The sequence below is a fragment of the Lycorma delicatula genome, chromosome 2 (genome assembly GCF_047948215.1).
Source record: "Lycorma delicatula isolate Av1 chromosome 2, ASM4794821v1, whole genome shotgun sequence".
Classification (NCBI taxonomy): Eukaryota; Metazoa; Arthropoda; class Insecta; order Hemiptera; family Fulgoridae; genus Lycorma; species Lycorma delicatula.
This window is the reverse complement of record NC_134456.1, coordinates 76,989,837-77,007,660: the sequence shown is the minus strand read 5'-3', so window position 1 is coordinate 77,007,660 and position 17,824 is coordinate 76,989,837. Positions and strand designations below refer to the sequence as shown.

At 32.7% G+C, this 17,824-nt stretch overlaps 1 protein-coding gene across 2 annotated transcripts in view; it reads left to right on the top strand.

Annotated features, from left to right (window-relative positions):
- c11.1 (maestro heat like repeat family protein c11.1) overlaps nt 1–17,824 on the top strand; it is a 133,831-nt gene that overhangs the window by 76,138 nt on the left and 39,869 nt on the right. For both annotated transcript variants that reach the window (XM_075355579.1, XM_075355578.1), the window contains exons 14-17: nt 2,651–2,835; nt 3,871–4,007; nt 12,137–12,312; nt 14,668–14,795. In XM_075355579.1, coding sequence (XP_075211694.1) covers nt 2,651–2,835; nt 3,871–4,007; nt 12,137–12,312; nt 14,668–14,795 — 626 coding nt within the window. The remainder of the gene's footprint in view (nt 1–2,650; nt 2,836–3,870; nt 4,008–12,136; nt 12,313–14,667; nt 14,796–17,824) is intronic.

The window sequence follows — 17,824 nt, the reverse complement described above, 5'->3', positions numbered from 1 at the left end:
GACCCTTTCATTCATAAATGCTGATACACTGAAGAAAATATTTTTGTATTTGGAATCCGTTTTCCAGGAAATCTCTCCTGATATTCACGTTGAGCAGCTTCAGAATTTCCATTACAAAATCCATAAACAAAAATTATATTGGTGTATTCCTCATTAGAAACTGACATGGCATTTTTCAGTTAGTTGGAACTACATTTCGTTCAAAAGTACACAATATTCATTTTTGTCCAGTTGTTGGTATTGCCGACATATATACAATATTTTTTTTTTTTTTATATTTCTAAAGTAACATACATTTCAGTTTAGTTTTTTACTTATTTAGTTTTACCTCTGTAAATTATTGAATATTGTAACCATTATAAATTTTGACTAAAATAGGCTCATAGGGCTTAATTAAGTTGGTTACTTTGTTTGTATTGTATACTTTTTATTTTATAAATTTTGTATTATGTCGACGGATGATTTTAAAAATGAGAGATTAAATGGATTTATTCAGAGAAGAATGATTGTGGATAATTATGGCATAATTAAACAAGAATAAACTATTTTTTGATGATTCAATTCTTATTGCACATTCTTGCTAAAAATAAATTTTATCATAGTATGACGTCATACTCGCAATGGGAACAAACATTTCCCGCAGAAAATGTTACGTTAGTGTGCGTACATGCATTTACATAGATTGAATAATGCTTAGGAATGGTGGTGGGGTTAGACTGGGAGACCGCCGATAAGACACAGTTTATATTCGGATTTGTTAGTGTGAACTTCATTACAGTGATTTTGTTCAGAAAACTGTTCAAAAAAAAATTTACAATTTATGTTTTATTCTTTTATCAATAAGTTTGACCTTTTTGAAATATGTTGCAAAAGGCAAATTTTTTTTAACATTACTGTGCCGTAAACTGAACTGATTTGCGATCGGCTATCACCGATATCATAATATGGTAACTTATTTATCCATAAAAGAAGAGGATACAGGTATGAGAAACTTTATTATTAAAGGCTTCTCTGCAACAATATGTACAATATTTCAATGGATCTATTATAATAGTACTAATCCATCGACTATTTAATAAAGAACTATTAAAAATGATACTTGTTATAATGATAAATTATATTCAAAATTACAACCAGAATTAATTTAGGATTGGCCAATTCTATATTAGTGTAAGTATTAATAAAACAATTATGCATATCAGAATTTATTTAATTTTTTTTTAATTTGTCACCTTACAATTTCTGTCAAAACAAATATGTGTGTCTGCTGAACTCTGTTTAAGTTTTCTTTCAAATAACAGTATTTAACTGATTTAAACATTGAGAATTTGGAATTTGCTATTTTATTCTGTTAAGATGATTTGTGAAATTCTAATATGCGAGTATCAAAGTTCAAGTAGATAAATAATAACGGTTGTGCGAGTTTCAAGTAGATTAATAATGGGTATTCTATGAGTCAAACATACACTAAGTAAAGGAATTTGTTTTATATGTTCTTTTTATGTGTTTATTATTTGTTATTTTTTTTAAATATATAAATAGTTTGTTCATAAGGAATAAATAATGCATAATGGTAAATAACTTAGCTCTAGCTAAGTTTCAGTTTTATGTTAGAATTTTCAATTTTTCATTATTTTGTAATTTTATTTAAAAGGATAACTAAGCTATTAAATATTAATTTTTGATTTTAATTTAATGATTAATTTTGAGATTCTTTTACTCATGTTTACACAAAATCTGACCTACTGACAGTAGGGTATTCCAATTAGATTTTAGAGAGCAATCTTAGGATATAAACGTATCAAACAGCATATTCTTAGTTCATTTTTTCGCAAATCCCAACATTAGTAAATTCATTTGTTTTTAAACAAATTCTTTAATAATTAGTTCCTTATTTATGTGAAAATTTTTTTTTTTTGTATTATTAGAAGCTTACAATATATATACATGGCTAAGATATTGTTTTATAATTATGTATTTCTTTTAAAATTATTTTCTGTAATTAGCGTTTTTGTTTTTAAAAAGAATGTTTGTACAAAAAGAATAATACAATTTTTAGTCTGTTTTGCTTTAATAAAAACCCCTTTTTAGAAGTTTTTATTTACTTTTTATTGTATTTACATTAATTTTCTCAGAATTAAATTCTCTATAAGTTTTGTTCTAAATCTTCCACATTTATTAGTTATTTAACAAAGCTATTGTACTACAAACCTAAAAAGGACTTGTTTTCCGATACCAAATTTTATGTTTTATGTCGGATGTCCTAAAAACTACAGGAGTTACAGTTCTAGGACCTGGATCTGTTTTATCCTATTTTCCAGCTTAAATTATGTAAGAAACCACCAAATTTACTCCTGAACTTGGGTCCCAAAAATTACAATAGGGTTTCTTTTTATTAGAAGAGCTGAAAGACAGGTGAAATCTTCCATTAGCCATACTCGAAAATATACGTTTCCTGATTTATGTTTATATGAACCTTTTTTCATTATTTTCACCAGTAGAATCTGTCCTGAAAGTTTCTCTGTTAATTTGTGGGACACCTGTATTTGGTATATATAAGGTAGAAAAAATATTTTTCTATCATTGGAATATTTTTGTTTTTGTGTATTTATTTTAGTTCTAAACAACTAATTTAATGTTTGTTTAATAGGATAATTCAGGCAGAGATGCAGCACTTCATATGTTATGTAATATTGCTGATGCTTTAGACAGAAACAGAGAAACTTATAGAGAAAATCTTAAGTGTAGAGCAGAATTATTGGCTATCCTTTTATCTAGAATTGAAGCGTCTACTGTTCCAGATTCATTATTACTCCGAGCCACTGCATCATTAGTGTATCCTTTATGCAGTAACTGATATTAATAGAATTTGTTATATTCATGTTCAGTTTTAATCAGTTACAAGAAGAGAAAAGAAATTATTTTATCATATGAGTCTATTTGTCATGAATATTTTCATCATAAGCTTAAAGAAACTAAAGTAGAGTACTTAAATTCATTATTTTATTCAAAGAAATATTAAAATTCATATTAGAGGAGCTTTAATAATGTTTACGTACATATATATTTCTCCAATAATTTCCAGAGATTGCTGGCTGTGTATGTGTGTGTGGGCAAATGCAATTACTGCTACTGATTTGCAAGGCTTGATGTAGCTGCAGATGTAGTGGAATGTAAGTGTACCAGTAAACATATAATCTGAAACGGACTTGGGTTGACCACTCCTGAGACGTGTGGTTAATTGAAACGAAAAAACACTGGTATCCATAGTCTAGTATTCAAATCCTTATAACAGCAACTGCCTTTACAACGACTCGAATCTTGATTTTGTGATGACAAGTTTAACCACTAGGCTAACCTGGCAGGTTTTATATATACGTATACAGTATATCTAGTTTATGTTGGGCTGAGGAGCAAATAATTGTTAAAGTATTTGTAAAATTTTACTTAAATTCCTGTAAATAAAATTAATCATGTAAAATAGTTGTGTTGTGGCTAGTATATTTCATGTAACTTTAGATAACTAATGTACATTACTAATGTGTAATATGAAATGGAGGCTATGCAAAAACGTACAGCATGTGTAAACAGAAAATTTGAAACTATATCACTATTTTATTTCTTTAAATGTATTTATATGAAAATAATGAGAAATGTTCAATAAAAGAAATTAGAATTACAGAGGCAACTAATAGATGTCAGAATAAGAGTAAAAGAATGTAAGAAACTTTATTATGATAAACTGTTGCTAGAAAATAGAGGATTAAAAAGATTGTTGCGCAATTTTTCTCAAAGATAATAATTGTTTTCATTCATCTTAAATAATTTTTTTTTCAATTTAAAAAAAAATTTCCCTAACTTAAAAATTAGTAAGTTACCACCAACTCTTAGTCCAGAGGCAAGAACAACACTTCTTAAAGCTTGTTTCGGCAAAGTTTTTCCTGCTGATAATGGTAACAATCCTGATGAAAAAGTAATTAATACGTCTAATGTTTTAAAATATTTAGGTAAGTCTTTAAACTTAATTTGTGATCAATAAGTTGTAATATTTGGTAATTTTTTATTAGTTTTTTTATGTTTTCTGGAAATGATTTATAATCTTTTTATTATGGAAATAGAAAAAGTTGATCTTTGAATATTTGAATCATGATTAAAGTGATGCAATTGATTTTTCAAAAGTGATATTTGTCGCATTAGTTTCCATGTACTTTTTAATTACGCATGATTTTGCAGCTTAAATTTCTGTGTATACCTTGTTATTTTTATGTTTTATTGTTTTAGTCGTAGTCTTGTTATTTTAGGTTTTATTACACTTTTGAAGTATTTTTTTTTTTTGTAATTCCCAAGGATGTAGTAACTAGATTTGTGCTGTAACTGATTCACAAAGAATGATGTTAAATTGAACTTTTAGCAATATACAACCATTGTTGGTTTAACTACAGAAAGATCCTTCTTCATTGTATTTTTATATGAAATTATATTACAATATTCTATTTATATTCAATAAAAAAAACACTCACACATTTTCAACACTAGAAAGAACACAAAGATCAAAACGTATGAAAAGGTACTGGGAGATTGCAGGGCCCAAACAATTCCATCTGATTAAAGTGATCCTTTGCAGTCATAATAATAATAATAATAATAATATTGCCCTGAGGTAGATAATCCCCACATCCGGAACACAACATCTACGTTCCACGTCCAGGGCGGCAACAGCTGTACTCACGTACATTACATATAGCTGGCTAACGGGGTTCCAAGTGTTGTTCTCGGATACTTTCATTTTCGGCCGAATTACATCTACAGGCTGAACTTCAGGACTGGATTTCGCGGCCACCTGCAGGTACGAAACGTTTAACGATTATGGACATCGATTGATACCTCCTTTAGAGCTGGCGATGTGGCGGCCACGGTCGAAGTTATTTGCAGGTATAACGGAGGCCTTTCGTTGTCCACATGCCCCCCGCGATGGCAAGCATGTAGTTAAGGTGCCCATGTTGTTCGGGGCATGGGAGCCCTGAAAACCTCGGTGTGTAGGGGAATTGAGTCAGTGCAGAAACTGCGCATCCGCTCTCTGCCAAGACATATGCCGATTCCACCGGGGTACCGGAACGGACCTCCAGGGTTGGTAGCCCTGGAGTGGGGGTGTACCCCGGCGGCTAGCCTTACTACAGAAGGGATCGTTCTTCAATGCAAGTTGAACAACCAAACGTGGCAGAGGGTTCACGTAAACACCCTCGTCTAGAACCGGCCGTTTCGCCTGGGGTGAAACGCCGAAAGAGTGCAGAATCTAGAAGGATTGAGATTGAGGCTAGAAAAAGCTTTCAGAAAGCTTTTTTCAAGAGCAGCATTCCAAAACCGAAGTATTTAGTTATCACTAAGGAAGAAGGTAATTTCTTGAAGGTGAGTCCTTTCCTCATCGCTCGAGAAATAAATAAATGTGCTGGAGACCCTGTTAAGGAAATTAGAAAAACTTTCACGGGACTTCATGTGGAGACTGTAAATATACAGTCTCAGCAGATCCTAGGGCTGAAAATATAGGAGATTTAGCTGTACGTGTTGATCCTCATGGCACACTTAACACCTCAAGAGGTGTTGTGGTCTGTCGGGATCTTTTAAATTGTTCGGAGCAAGAGATTGTAGAGGAACTGGCAGCACAAGGAGTAATAGAGTGTCGCCGATTGAACATGAGAAGGAATGGCGAAGTCCTTCCTTCAGCATCTCATGTTCTCACATTTAACCGGCCTACTTTGCCGGAAAAAGTAAGAGCGGGAATACATCGGTTGGATGTGCGGGCATTTGTCCCACAGCCAATGAGATGCTTCAAATGCCAACGTTTTGGTCACACCGCTCTCAGATGTGAGAGACCACAAATATGCGTGTGCGGCGATGAGTTGCATGAGGGAGAGCCATGCAAAGAACCTCCTACATGCATCAATTGTAAAGGAACGCATTCTTGTAGATCCAGGAACTGCCCTGTATACAAAGACGAAGTGGCTGTGCAGGAAGTAAAAACCCTGCAAAAGGTCAGCTACTTTGAAGCAAAGAAGATCGTAAATGCCCGCAGACCTAGAGCAACAACAACCTATGCTCAGGCTGCGGCTGCTGTTCCTGCTCCTGCTCCAGTTGCTGTTGATGAGAGTGCAATCATCAACAAACTCACACCTACTTTGGCTGGCTTAATTGAGAGGATAATTGCAAATAAAATGAAGCCTCTCAGCAATAAAGAATTTGTTAAGCCAAAGATAGTGGTACAGCCTGCTGAAGATAAATCTGTAAAAAAAAGTTGCTCCTGTAGAAAAGAAAACGGACGCCAAACCAGAATGTCAGGTCTGTCTCAGCGAGATTCTTCATGATAAGAAACAAGAGTGTGTTATAGAGGCTGCAAAGCCTCCTGCAACTGAGGTGGCCTCTAAACCACAGAGGCCACAAAATATCACACAGGGAGGACGAGTGTCCCCCCTTCCACACGCGGTGACCGGGGAGACCCCCGTGTCTGGGGGCGGCCAGCTTGCCGCCTCTAAACCGGCGCCGATCCATGCCCGTCGTCATCGGCGTCTTCGGTGGTCTCCGATTCGGAGACCGGAAGCTACACGGGCGACAACATTCTACACGAACACGATGCTGTTCGAAAGATGAAGAAAAAAAGGGTGGCCGAAAGGCAAACCCAGACTATAATTTAATTAAAAATTAGCGAGTCGATTGTACAATGGAACATCAATGGATGTTTTTCAAACATCCATGAGCTCCAACGCTTGGTACATGATGTAGACCTGGTTTGTATATGTCTGCAAGAAACCCATTTCCGCCGAAATGAAAATTTTAAATTAAAAGGATTCGATATATTTCGGCGAGATCAACCGCCAAATGTAAGAGTTAGAGGTGGAGAAGCCATATTAACATCGACTAGAGCTACCACCGAAGCGGTTGTTCTAAACACAAACCTACAAGCGGTCGCCGTTAGAATGAAGCGTCCGCTTCAGGTCACTGTCTGCAGCATATACTTGCCGATTTTTGATTGGAATAAGGATGACATAGCAAGATTAATTTTTGTGCTCCCCCACCTGTTTTACTGGTGGGTGACTTTAATGCTTATAATTCTCTCTGGGGATCAGATCGAACGGAATCAGCGGAAGAGAACTGGAAGGGTTCCTGATGAATTCAGAACTTATTATTTTAAACGATGGATCAGGAACCTTTTTCAATACCAGAGATGGATCGATGTCCTGTATAGATCTTGCACTTATAAGCGGATCGATAGCACCGAGGTACAGCTTCCATGTCTTAGACGATTTGCATGGAAGCGAACATTTCCCGGTGCAAATTGTAACTGATGTTACAAGAAAAACATATCCCATCTCTAAAAGATGGTTATTTGATAAGGCAGACTGGACAAGCTTCACAGCTAGAACGATACTCCCTGAAACAACTGGAGTTATCGGGGACAATGTCGACGCCATAACAAATGCAATACTTGAGTCGGCATCGAGATATGTTCCCAAAACATCTGGAAAACTTACGAAGAAACCCGTTCCATGGTGGAACGATGAAATAAGTGAAGCTATAAAAAGAAAGAAAAGGGCTTATAACGCCTTTAAGAAGCGTCCTAGCATAGAAAATCTTGTTGCCTTTAAGAAATACAGGGCGTATGCAAAACATCTTATGATAGATTCAAAGAAACGATCCTGGCAGCAATACGTGTCATCCATCGACAAAACCACTACTGCAGCAGATGTTTGGAGGAAAGTGAAGGCGATTTGTGGGCGTAATAATTTTGCTCCCATAACTAGCCTTCAAGATGAAGATGAAATAAAAGACACTCCATATGAAATTGCAGAGCTATTATACAATCACTTCGAAAAGGCCAGCAGAACGGCCAATTACGAGGAAGGTTTACGGACCAAAAAAGAAGAACTTGAAGGTCTACTAAATTTTAGAACTGAGTATAATTACTCATATAATGTACCATTTAAAATGGAAGAATTCACGAAAGCGTTGGAAAAAGCAGGTAACACAGCTGCTGGTCCGGATGAAATCCATTATAATATGATCAGGCAGCTGAATACCACTGCAAAATGCAGATTATTAGAACTTTATAATCAAATATAGCGGGATGGAATGTACCTGCAGTAGTGGAAAAAAGCTCATGTTGTTCCAGTACCAAAGAAAAATAAAAATTTAACAGATCCCAATAGCTATCGTCCTATTTCCTTGACGTGCGCTATGGGAAAAATATTTGAAAAAATGATTAATAATCGACTCGTCTGGGTTTTGGAAAAAGAAAACCTGATATCACCGTATCAAGCAGGTTTTCGGCAATACCATTCTACCACTGATCAAATGATCAGCTTAGAGGACGTTATATATAACAGCTTCATTACAAGGAAACATTGTGTTTGAGTCTTCTTTGATCTTCAGAAGGCCTTCGATATGACCTGGCGTCATGGTATAATGCTTCAGATACATGAATGGGGCATTCATGGCAACCTGCCAGTCTTACTGAGCAACTATATGAATGACCGTACTTTCCAAGTACGAGTCAATAGCGAATATTCATCTGTAAGAAATTCCTCATATTCCTCAAATAGAGAATTCCTCATCAAAGTCCTGCGTTGACAATTGATGATAATCCAATACAATATAAAGACAACGTAAGATATTTAGGACTAGTATTGGATAAATCCCTTACATGGGATAAATCCCGTACATATACAGGACTTGAGTGATAGATGCAAAAGAGCCCTAAACATTATAAAATGTTTATCGAACTTAAATTGGGGCTCAGACAAAGAGACATTATTGAGATTGTATAAAGCATTGGTTCAATCTAAACTAGACTACGGATGTATCGTATATTCATCCGCTAGAAAGTCGCATTTAAAAAAGTTAGACGTAGTTCATAATAGCAGAATAAGATATGCAACAGGCGCTTTCCGCACAAGTCCGGCGGCTAGTCTGATGTCTGAAGCCGGAATAATGCCACTACATTATAGAAGAGAGATCCTTTTACTAAGATACGCAGCAAATATATGGGCTTATCCTGCCCATATAAATAATAAACTTTTCAACAACCATCCTATGGCTGCATTATACGAACGTCGTGCTACCTATTCCAGACCAGCCGGAATTAGGTACCATGAATTAAGAAGTAAATACGAAATTGCCATTCCAGATACATTGGCAATTTCTACTAGAGAAATACCGCCATGGCTCTTGCCAGCCGTAAATACAAGGTTGGATCTCTCTCAAGGAGAAATAAAAAAGAAACCAGCAGTGATCATCCAGCAGGAATTTTTGGCAACCGTCAGTAGATACGAAGAACATATTAGAATTTATACTGACGGTTCTAAAACCGAACATGGTGTTGGATGCTCAATATATGTAAATGGAAAAGCCCACTTTTGGAAACTGCCAGATGTGGCCAGTGTCTACACGGCAGAATTCACTGCAATTCAGCAAGCTCTTTGCTACACTGAACACTATTGCGAAGAGAGAGTGCTAATATGTTTCGATTCTTTAAGTGCACTTGTCGCAATTCGGAACAAGAACATTAAGGATGTCCTAATTGCAAACATCCTGTCCATTTTATACGTTCTAAATTGAGGACAGCGATGCGTATTTGTATGGACTCCGGGGCATGCTGGTATTACAGGTAATGAAATGGCAGACGAAGCTGCCAGAAAGGCAACAGTCTGCGATGATTTGGATGCATTTCCTGTAAGAGTAGCAGATGTTAAAAACTGTCTAACAAACATAGTAAAAAACAAGTGGAATGCTGAATGGAGGAGTTTAAATACAAAATTAAACTCAGTAAAAACTTCTCCGTATAAATGTAAAAGCGACTTTAAGTTGACTCGCCGTGAACAAGTAGCAGTGACCAGACTTAGAATCGGTCACACGTGATTAACAAATTTATATCTGTTAACCGGCGAAGTGAGACCAATGTGCGGTGTTTGTAATAAAACACTGACAATTAAGCATCTAATAGAAGAGTGTATCATATATGAGGACCTCAGAAAGAGGTTCCGTCTTAAAAATAATATTAGTGCTGATTTGGATAATGGAAATGAAGAAAATATAGTTGCATTTTTACACGCCAGTGGACTTCTTAAAAGTCTATAAAATGAAAGTTTAAAGCTGTGATAAAAGAATCTCTAAGCGGTAGTTTTATATATATATATATATATATATATATATATATATAGAGAAAGAAAGAAATGGTATTGATAAGTTGAAATTTTAATTTCATGGTCTTTTGAGAACCTTATCTCAAATTTTAATATCGGGGCCCTTTACACCCCGTAAGTGTTTGTGATTGTGCTTGTCTTTTATGTCTTAATGTATATTGTGAAGTTTGTGTTTTTTTAAATAAAATGTAAGGGCCCTTTACACCCTTACATATGACGATCCTGATGGAGATAATAATTTCTTTTAAAGAATGTGACGAGGGCTAATGACCTCAGCAGTCGACCCCCATAAAAATTAAAAAAAAAAAAAAATTAAAAATAATTTTTTTTATTTATTGTAGTAAACTATTTGTTCCAAATGTTAATATAAAAAACATAATAAGTAATTAATTAATGTTGATTAATTTTAATTAAAGTATTGAATAATAATTAAAAACATTTTGTACTGTCAACATATTAACTATGAACTTCAACACAGCTTTTTTTTTGTTAAATTTATGAATTTTCTTTTGCTGGTAAATAATTTTTAAAATTGAAATGTAACTATGAGGTTGTTAGTGAAACAAGTAAAGATATGAGAATATATATATATATATATTTTTTTTTTTTTTTATATATACATTATGAAAATCATTATACTTTTTTAATAAAATTTATTGACATTATTCTACGTTATAGATTTTTTTAAATTTATTTTCATTTTCTGTTATTATTTTGAATAATAGTTTGATAATTGAGAATAATTAAAAAAATATATTATCAAAAGCAGAAAATTTAACAGAATTAAAAAAGTAATTTATAAGCATGTGCATACAAAATCTTTTCGACTTTATGGCAAAATATTATTTAATATATGGCAAATGAAAGACCAATACAAATGCTTGTCAGCAATACTTGTCAGCTTATTATATTCTTACAATGTAGTTGGCCCACACTTGTATATTCCCATTCTGCCAGTCACAGTCACATGTCTACTTAGTCTGTGTAAGTTCTCATTGTTCTTTACACTTATTTTGTCTCTTTAGTTGTATAAAATGAATTCTTAAAGAATAGAGAATACAATGAAATTATATTACAGTGTAAATCAATAAATTTGTGCAAGATGGATTCTTCTTAGGATTAGTGATTGATACAAAGAAAACCCTTATTATTGCTGTCTTGTAATTTTTTAATCATTATGCAAAGAATGGTTTATAAATTCCTAACCCATATCGTGACAAATGGGTGAAATATAGATTTTATGCTACATTCAGAGATTAAAAGTCAGCCTTTACAACAGCATCACCCTCTTTAACCATCTAAAACAAAAAAAATTAAATCAGGCAGCCTCTACTCAAAAGGTTATGGCTGCTATCTTGAAGGACTGATAGGTCCACTTCTTGTTGACTTAATGCCCCTTGGAGCCACAGTAAAAGCTGATGTATACTGAGAAACATTAAAAAAAATCTCAGAGAGCTATTCAAAATCACAAATTGGGGAGCCTGTTGGCTAGTGGGATTTTACTCTTCCATGACAATGCATGTCTGAGAAAACAAAAACAGTTGCTTACAAAAATTGAAGTGGAAAATTTTCAGTTATTTTCAGCCTAGAAACTTCACCTGTCCTCTATAGTCTGTTTATTAAACTGAAAGACTTTTTGGAGAAAAAAAACTTTAAAGACTTTAAGGAAAGCGTTTTGAGAGTCATGACGACTTGAACAGTAATTTCTTCCCTTAATGAACTGGTTGCAGAGTAATATAGGAACTCCATTATTGTATACGATAGTATTAATATTATTGTTTGTGATAGTATAATAAGTGCTTAAATATACACAATTACTATGCATAAAAATAACTTAATATTAGTTTATATTAAATAAAAAATGTTTTTAAAAAATCTTTGTTTATTTTATCATAAAATGTATAGTATTCTCCAGACCACTTTCTTACATGTACTTATTGTTTTAGGTGTATTAGTTGAAGAAATTTTATTATCTTCTGTAAATCCTGCAACACTTGATGAAATAGCTACTTTACTTGAACCCTGGCTTCAACAAAGCAATGTCCAACAACGAATTGCTTCAATAACTACTCTAAGAACTGCTCTTACAGCTTATTTACAAAACATGAAATTTACTTATGATGTTAGTATTTATTAGAATATCAGTAAAATTATTGTATATGTAACATTAATGTTAACAGTAGCATTTATTGTTGATATCTGCTATATCTATATACACTACATTTAATAGTATGGTCTTTATATAACAGTTTTAGGGGATTTTTTTCATATTAATGGAACCACTCTTCCAAAGACATTTTGGTCATAATTATCAGCATTATTTTATCTGTAAAAGATTAAAATATCTTTACAAGATGATACAGTACTACCAGAAACTCAGCTGAGGAAGGTGCTGTCAGTTGGCTTTGAAAGGCCTTTAGAGAATAGTTTCACTAATTCAGTAAAACTTCAGTTTTTTTTTTTTTGTGTTTAATGATTTTTAAGGTAACTATTATTATCATATTTCATCATTGTGAACAACAATTTTCTAAATTTTTTTTAAATAGTGCCTCACTGTTTGCTTTGGTCATTAACCATCACTCAAGACCAATGGATTCCTAGGAAATTACTCTTTTGGCATTTATGTATGTAAACCAGTTGATTAAAGTGTTAAGTATTTCTACATTTTAATTACTACAGATGAAGTATTTTAATTACTGTATACTTTTTTTTATTTTCTTTCACTGACTTAACAGCTTATTTCTAATGAATTTTTAACTTCTTGTAACCCTCTTTTTCAATCGCACTATGTAATTTTTTATGTATCTAATATCTTAAAAGTTATAATTATGTAAAATTACAATTTTTGACAGAAAACTGAAGTTTTGACAGTTTTTTGTATAAATCTTTTCTACATATCTAAATGGAATTATTGCATTGATGTTGTAGTCACATTATTCAGTTATAAATAAATTCAATAAAGTTATGAGAATATAGTCTATAAGCTGCATCAATTGTATAGCTCTAACCTTAAATTTCAGTCCTCTACAAGGATGATAAATCTACAAAAAACTTGGAAACAGCTTCAAAATTTCTAATTTGACTTAAAGATTTGTTACAATAGACAAAAACAGGTGGTAAATTTATCATGAAAAATTTATGAGGCATTATCCTGTTGTCGATAAAATACATTTGTTTTCTTTTACTGTAATATATGTTGCAGCAGGGGAGTCCACAGAACCAGGCACTAAACAGGCATGAGCCAAACTCTTCTGCATTGTACTAAATTCCCTATGGGTCAACGTTAAAAGCATAACGTTAATATTTATATTTTTAAATGTTGCAGCAAAAAGATTTCTAAAAAAGTACAATAAATTAGTTTGTACTAGCATATTTTTATTTTTTAATAAATCATATTTCAGTAGTTGTGATAATTTAAGGTTGTAGATCTTACATAATAAATGTTAGTTATGAGGGAAATTGCATTCGTATTCCTTGGAAGCTGATTATTAATTATTCTTATAATTTTATATTAAGACTTAAGTAAATTACTCAAAATATGTTGTTTTCTTTGAAATTGCAACTATATCTTATGTTAACTAGAAAAAATTCCATTCCTGGTACTGCAGATACCTTGCTATAAATTATTAAATAAATAAGTAATTACTACTGGTATACTGAAGAAATGAAAGCTTTGATTTTTTGAACACCATTACAATAAATTTTATTAAAAATATAAATATATTGAATCTTAATAACAAAATTATTTTACAATAATTTTTCCCATGATGGTTGGCTGTGATACTTTAAATTAACTTATTGTAACTGAACCAAATCATCAAAATAAAAGTTATTCATGATTGAAATATTGCATATTCAACTTTGAAGAGCCATCTTTAGTTACTGGTGCTGCTATTTTTCACTCTGCTGTCAGCTGATACTGCTATTTTGGTGGTTTTATTGAATTAGAAGATATGCACTTAAAACGTGGTCAGAAAGTGTATTGGACTTTAATTGAGTCTATTTATTTATTGTGTGTTTGTATATTTTATAATTTTAATAACATTTACTAAAGTGAACAGACAATTCAAATGTAAAACACTTTCTATCCATATTCTAAATGTGTACCTAATTCAAAAAGATTAATCACTAATACAGGTATATCATCAACGGACAGAGTGAGAAGCAATAACATTAGTCACTTACAGTGGCCGTAGAATTGGCAAAATGTGTGCTGTGAATTTTTAATTGGTTTGATTAGGATTAAAAAACATTTGAGTATGAATGATCCTCGAGTAGGTTTTTGTAGACTTTGGTTCATTATCAGTTATTCTTTTATCTTTTAAGTAATTTGAATTGTGTCACCATAAAGGTTATATATTCTTACAATATATTTATGATCAGGCACACATATAGAAATTCAGACTTATAGAATAGCCAGGATATTAATTATTGTAAATTAGTTAAATGAATTAATTGCTAATGTTCTTTTTTTCAGGCACCTAGTAAATTTGCTCAATCTGGACAGATGCTTGGACGAATTGTTGTTCGATGTATGGATTCAGAATCTGATGTTCGTAAACCTTCGTTGGCTTGTGCTAGACTTATTCTTCTTATTACAGCAAAGTAAGGATTTTATTATTATTTTTTTAATATTCATCTTATTTTTGTCATTATTTATAAATTATATATAAAAAAAGAATATTACAGAGATTGTGGGCTATATTAATATATACTAGGTATTTCAAGTTGAAAAATTGTATGAGATCTGTTCAGAAAATAACCGAACATTTTTAATTATACACCAACAGATATATAGTAACATGCAGTTGGCAACATTGAGTTTTTCATAACCTCCTCTGTAACCACATGTTCTTCGATTGTTGATATCTCGTTTATTTTTTGTGTTATTGTTACTTGAGTGCAACGTGTTTAAATGTTAGTAGCAATTTTTGGGAACAACGATTCAACTTAAAATTTTGAATGAAACTGGGGAAAACTTTCACAGAAACGTTTCAAAACTTACAGAGATGATGCTCTGGGTCGTACACAATTTTATGAATGGTTTTCACGATTTAAAAGTGGTTGTCAGTCAATCGAAGATGATCCTCAACCAGGAAGGCCTTTGACTTCAACTGATGACATCAACATTCAGAAATCAACGGTTTGGTGTGCAAATCGCCGATTGACTGTTTGAGAACTTGCAGAAGAAGTTAGCATCTAGATTGTATCATGCCATGACATTTTGACTGAAAAATTGAACATGCATCAAGTTGCAGCAAAGTTTGTTCCGTGTTTTATGATCGAACAGCAGAAAGAACATTGAGTGGCAGTTGTCGGCAACTTCTTGAACAAGCCAATGACGATGAAACATTCATGCAAAGGATCATAATGAAAGACGGAAGCTGGTTATACAGCTATGACATTGAGTTAAAAGGTCAGTCATTACAGTGGATTGGGAAAGGATCTCTACGCTCCAAAAAAGCATGTCAGCCTTGATCCTGTGTCAAAGTGATGCTTTCAGTTTTTTTGATTTTAATGGAATGGTGCATTTTGAATTCTTGCCTCAAGATGAAACAGGGAACTGTGCATGCTTACTATTAATGTGTTTTACAAAGGTTACGTAAAAAAATATGCAAAAAGAGACCAGAGTTGTGGCGAGACTATTCATGGTTGCTTTATCACAATGATGAGCTTGCACGCTTAGCTTTGTCAGTTTTGTACCAAAATCAAATTACTGTCCTCCTTCAACTTCCCTGTTCCCCAGACCTGGCTCCTTGCAATTTTTTTCTTATTTCTGAAATTAAAATCAATGATGAAAGGACGCCATTTTGAGATTATTGATGACATAAAAGCAAATTTGTCATGGTCCTTAAAGCCCATTTCAAATGAAGGTTTCCAGAACTGCTTTGCAAAGTGGAAATACTGCTGGGTAAAGTGTGTGAATAGGAGATGGGAATACTTTGAAGAGGGCAAGGATGAATAATCTATAAAATTAATAATAAAGATTTTTAAGGATAAAAAGTGTAAAGGATACATTTTTTTAATTTTGTGTTTCTATTTTTTACTGGATGATCTTGTTTGTAAATAGCCTTTTTTTGTTGTCTTTAGTATCTTTGTACTGGATGAACAGTATTTTTGTTGTATGAAAAATACAAGATTCCTGCAAGTTACAACATGGAAGGTTGCTTGTAACGTATAAGATCATAAATAGTTGATTAAAATGAAACTAATTTCATTTTACTTCAACTGGAGGTGATGTGTTTGGCAGTCTATAGTTATCAAGAATGATATATGTATCATATTCTTTGTTTTATTTCTGTTAGTGACAGTAAGGTATACATAGCCTCTGTTGGGCTTACAGATAACCATCAATTTTTGAATTTAAAGAACTTACTGTCTAGGATCAATACAAAAATGGAATTTCTCAAGATTTAAAAAATTACATTTGATTTGTTTTTTTTATAAAAGGTTTCATTTTAAGAAAATGTATTAATAATATCAAAGTGTTTTTTTTTTTCATAGTTGCCTAATAATTCTAACCCACCGGGTTGGTCTAGTGGTAAATGCGTTTTCCCAAATCAGCTGATTTGGAAGTCAAGAGTTCCAGCCTACAAGTCCTAGTAAAGTTAGTTATTTTTACATGGATTTGAGTACTAGATCGTAGATACTGGTGTTCTTTGGTGGTTGGGTTTCAATTAACCAGACATCTTCAGGGATGGTCGAATGGAGACTGTACAAGACTACACTTCATTTACACTCATACATATTCTCATTCATCCTCTGAAGCATTATCTGAACAGTAATTATCGGAGGTTAAACAGGAAAAAGAAAGAAGCCTTAATAATACCATCATGTTAAATTGTCTATATTTAAATTAACTTAGCTGTTGTATATCTTAACTAGCTGTTGTGTCTGGATTTGCCTGGGTGCCAAGTCACTTTTTTCTGCCACTGAAATCTGTTGCAGTAATTTAAAATATTGATAGTCTCCCATTAAAGACATGTAGTATGGTTGACCAAATGCACAAGTTAGTTACTTTGTGACTAACTCATGTAATGTCTGCTCTATTACAGAACAACATTTTCTTGCTCACCAGCCCAACCCACAAATAAAATTCAACACTATCACAACAAAATAATTTTTTTTTAATTTTATGGAATTTTTATATCCTTTTCACTAGTTTTTCAGGTTGAGAAATCAAAAATAGTTTCAGTTTGATATTATTTTTCCAGTTTTACCAGATGATTTTCTGATTTTCCACTATCCTTTTTTACCTAACCTTTCTTGAGAAATGTTCCATAGTATGGTGAAAACTATATCAAAATTTGTCAATGGCTCTGAAGTTTTGTGGTAACAGAATACAGTAAAACCTCCCCAAAACCTCTGTCCTTATGGGACTAAGTAAGATATCTGTTTTGAAGATATATTCATCTTGCAGAACTTCATTAAAAATTGAGCTAATTTATAAAGATCCTGTGGAATGATTTATAAAAGTGTAAAATGAAATTACATAACAATATACGTAAGGAATATTTTGGAAACTTATGTACTGTATACATTCTACATTATTTGCTAGTTTTTAAAAATTATAAAATTGAAATAGGTTATTTGTAGTGATTGCTTATACTATTTACTGTATAAATTTGACTTAC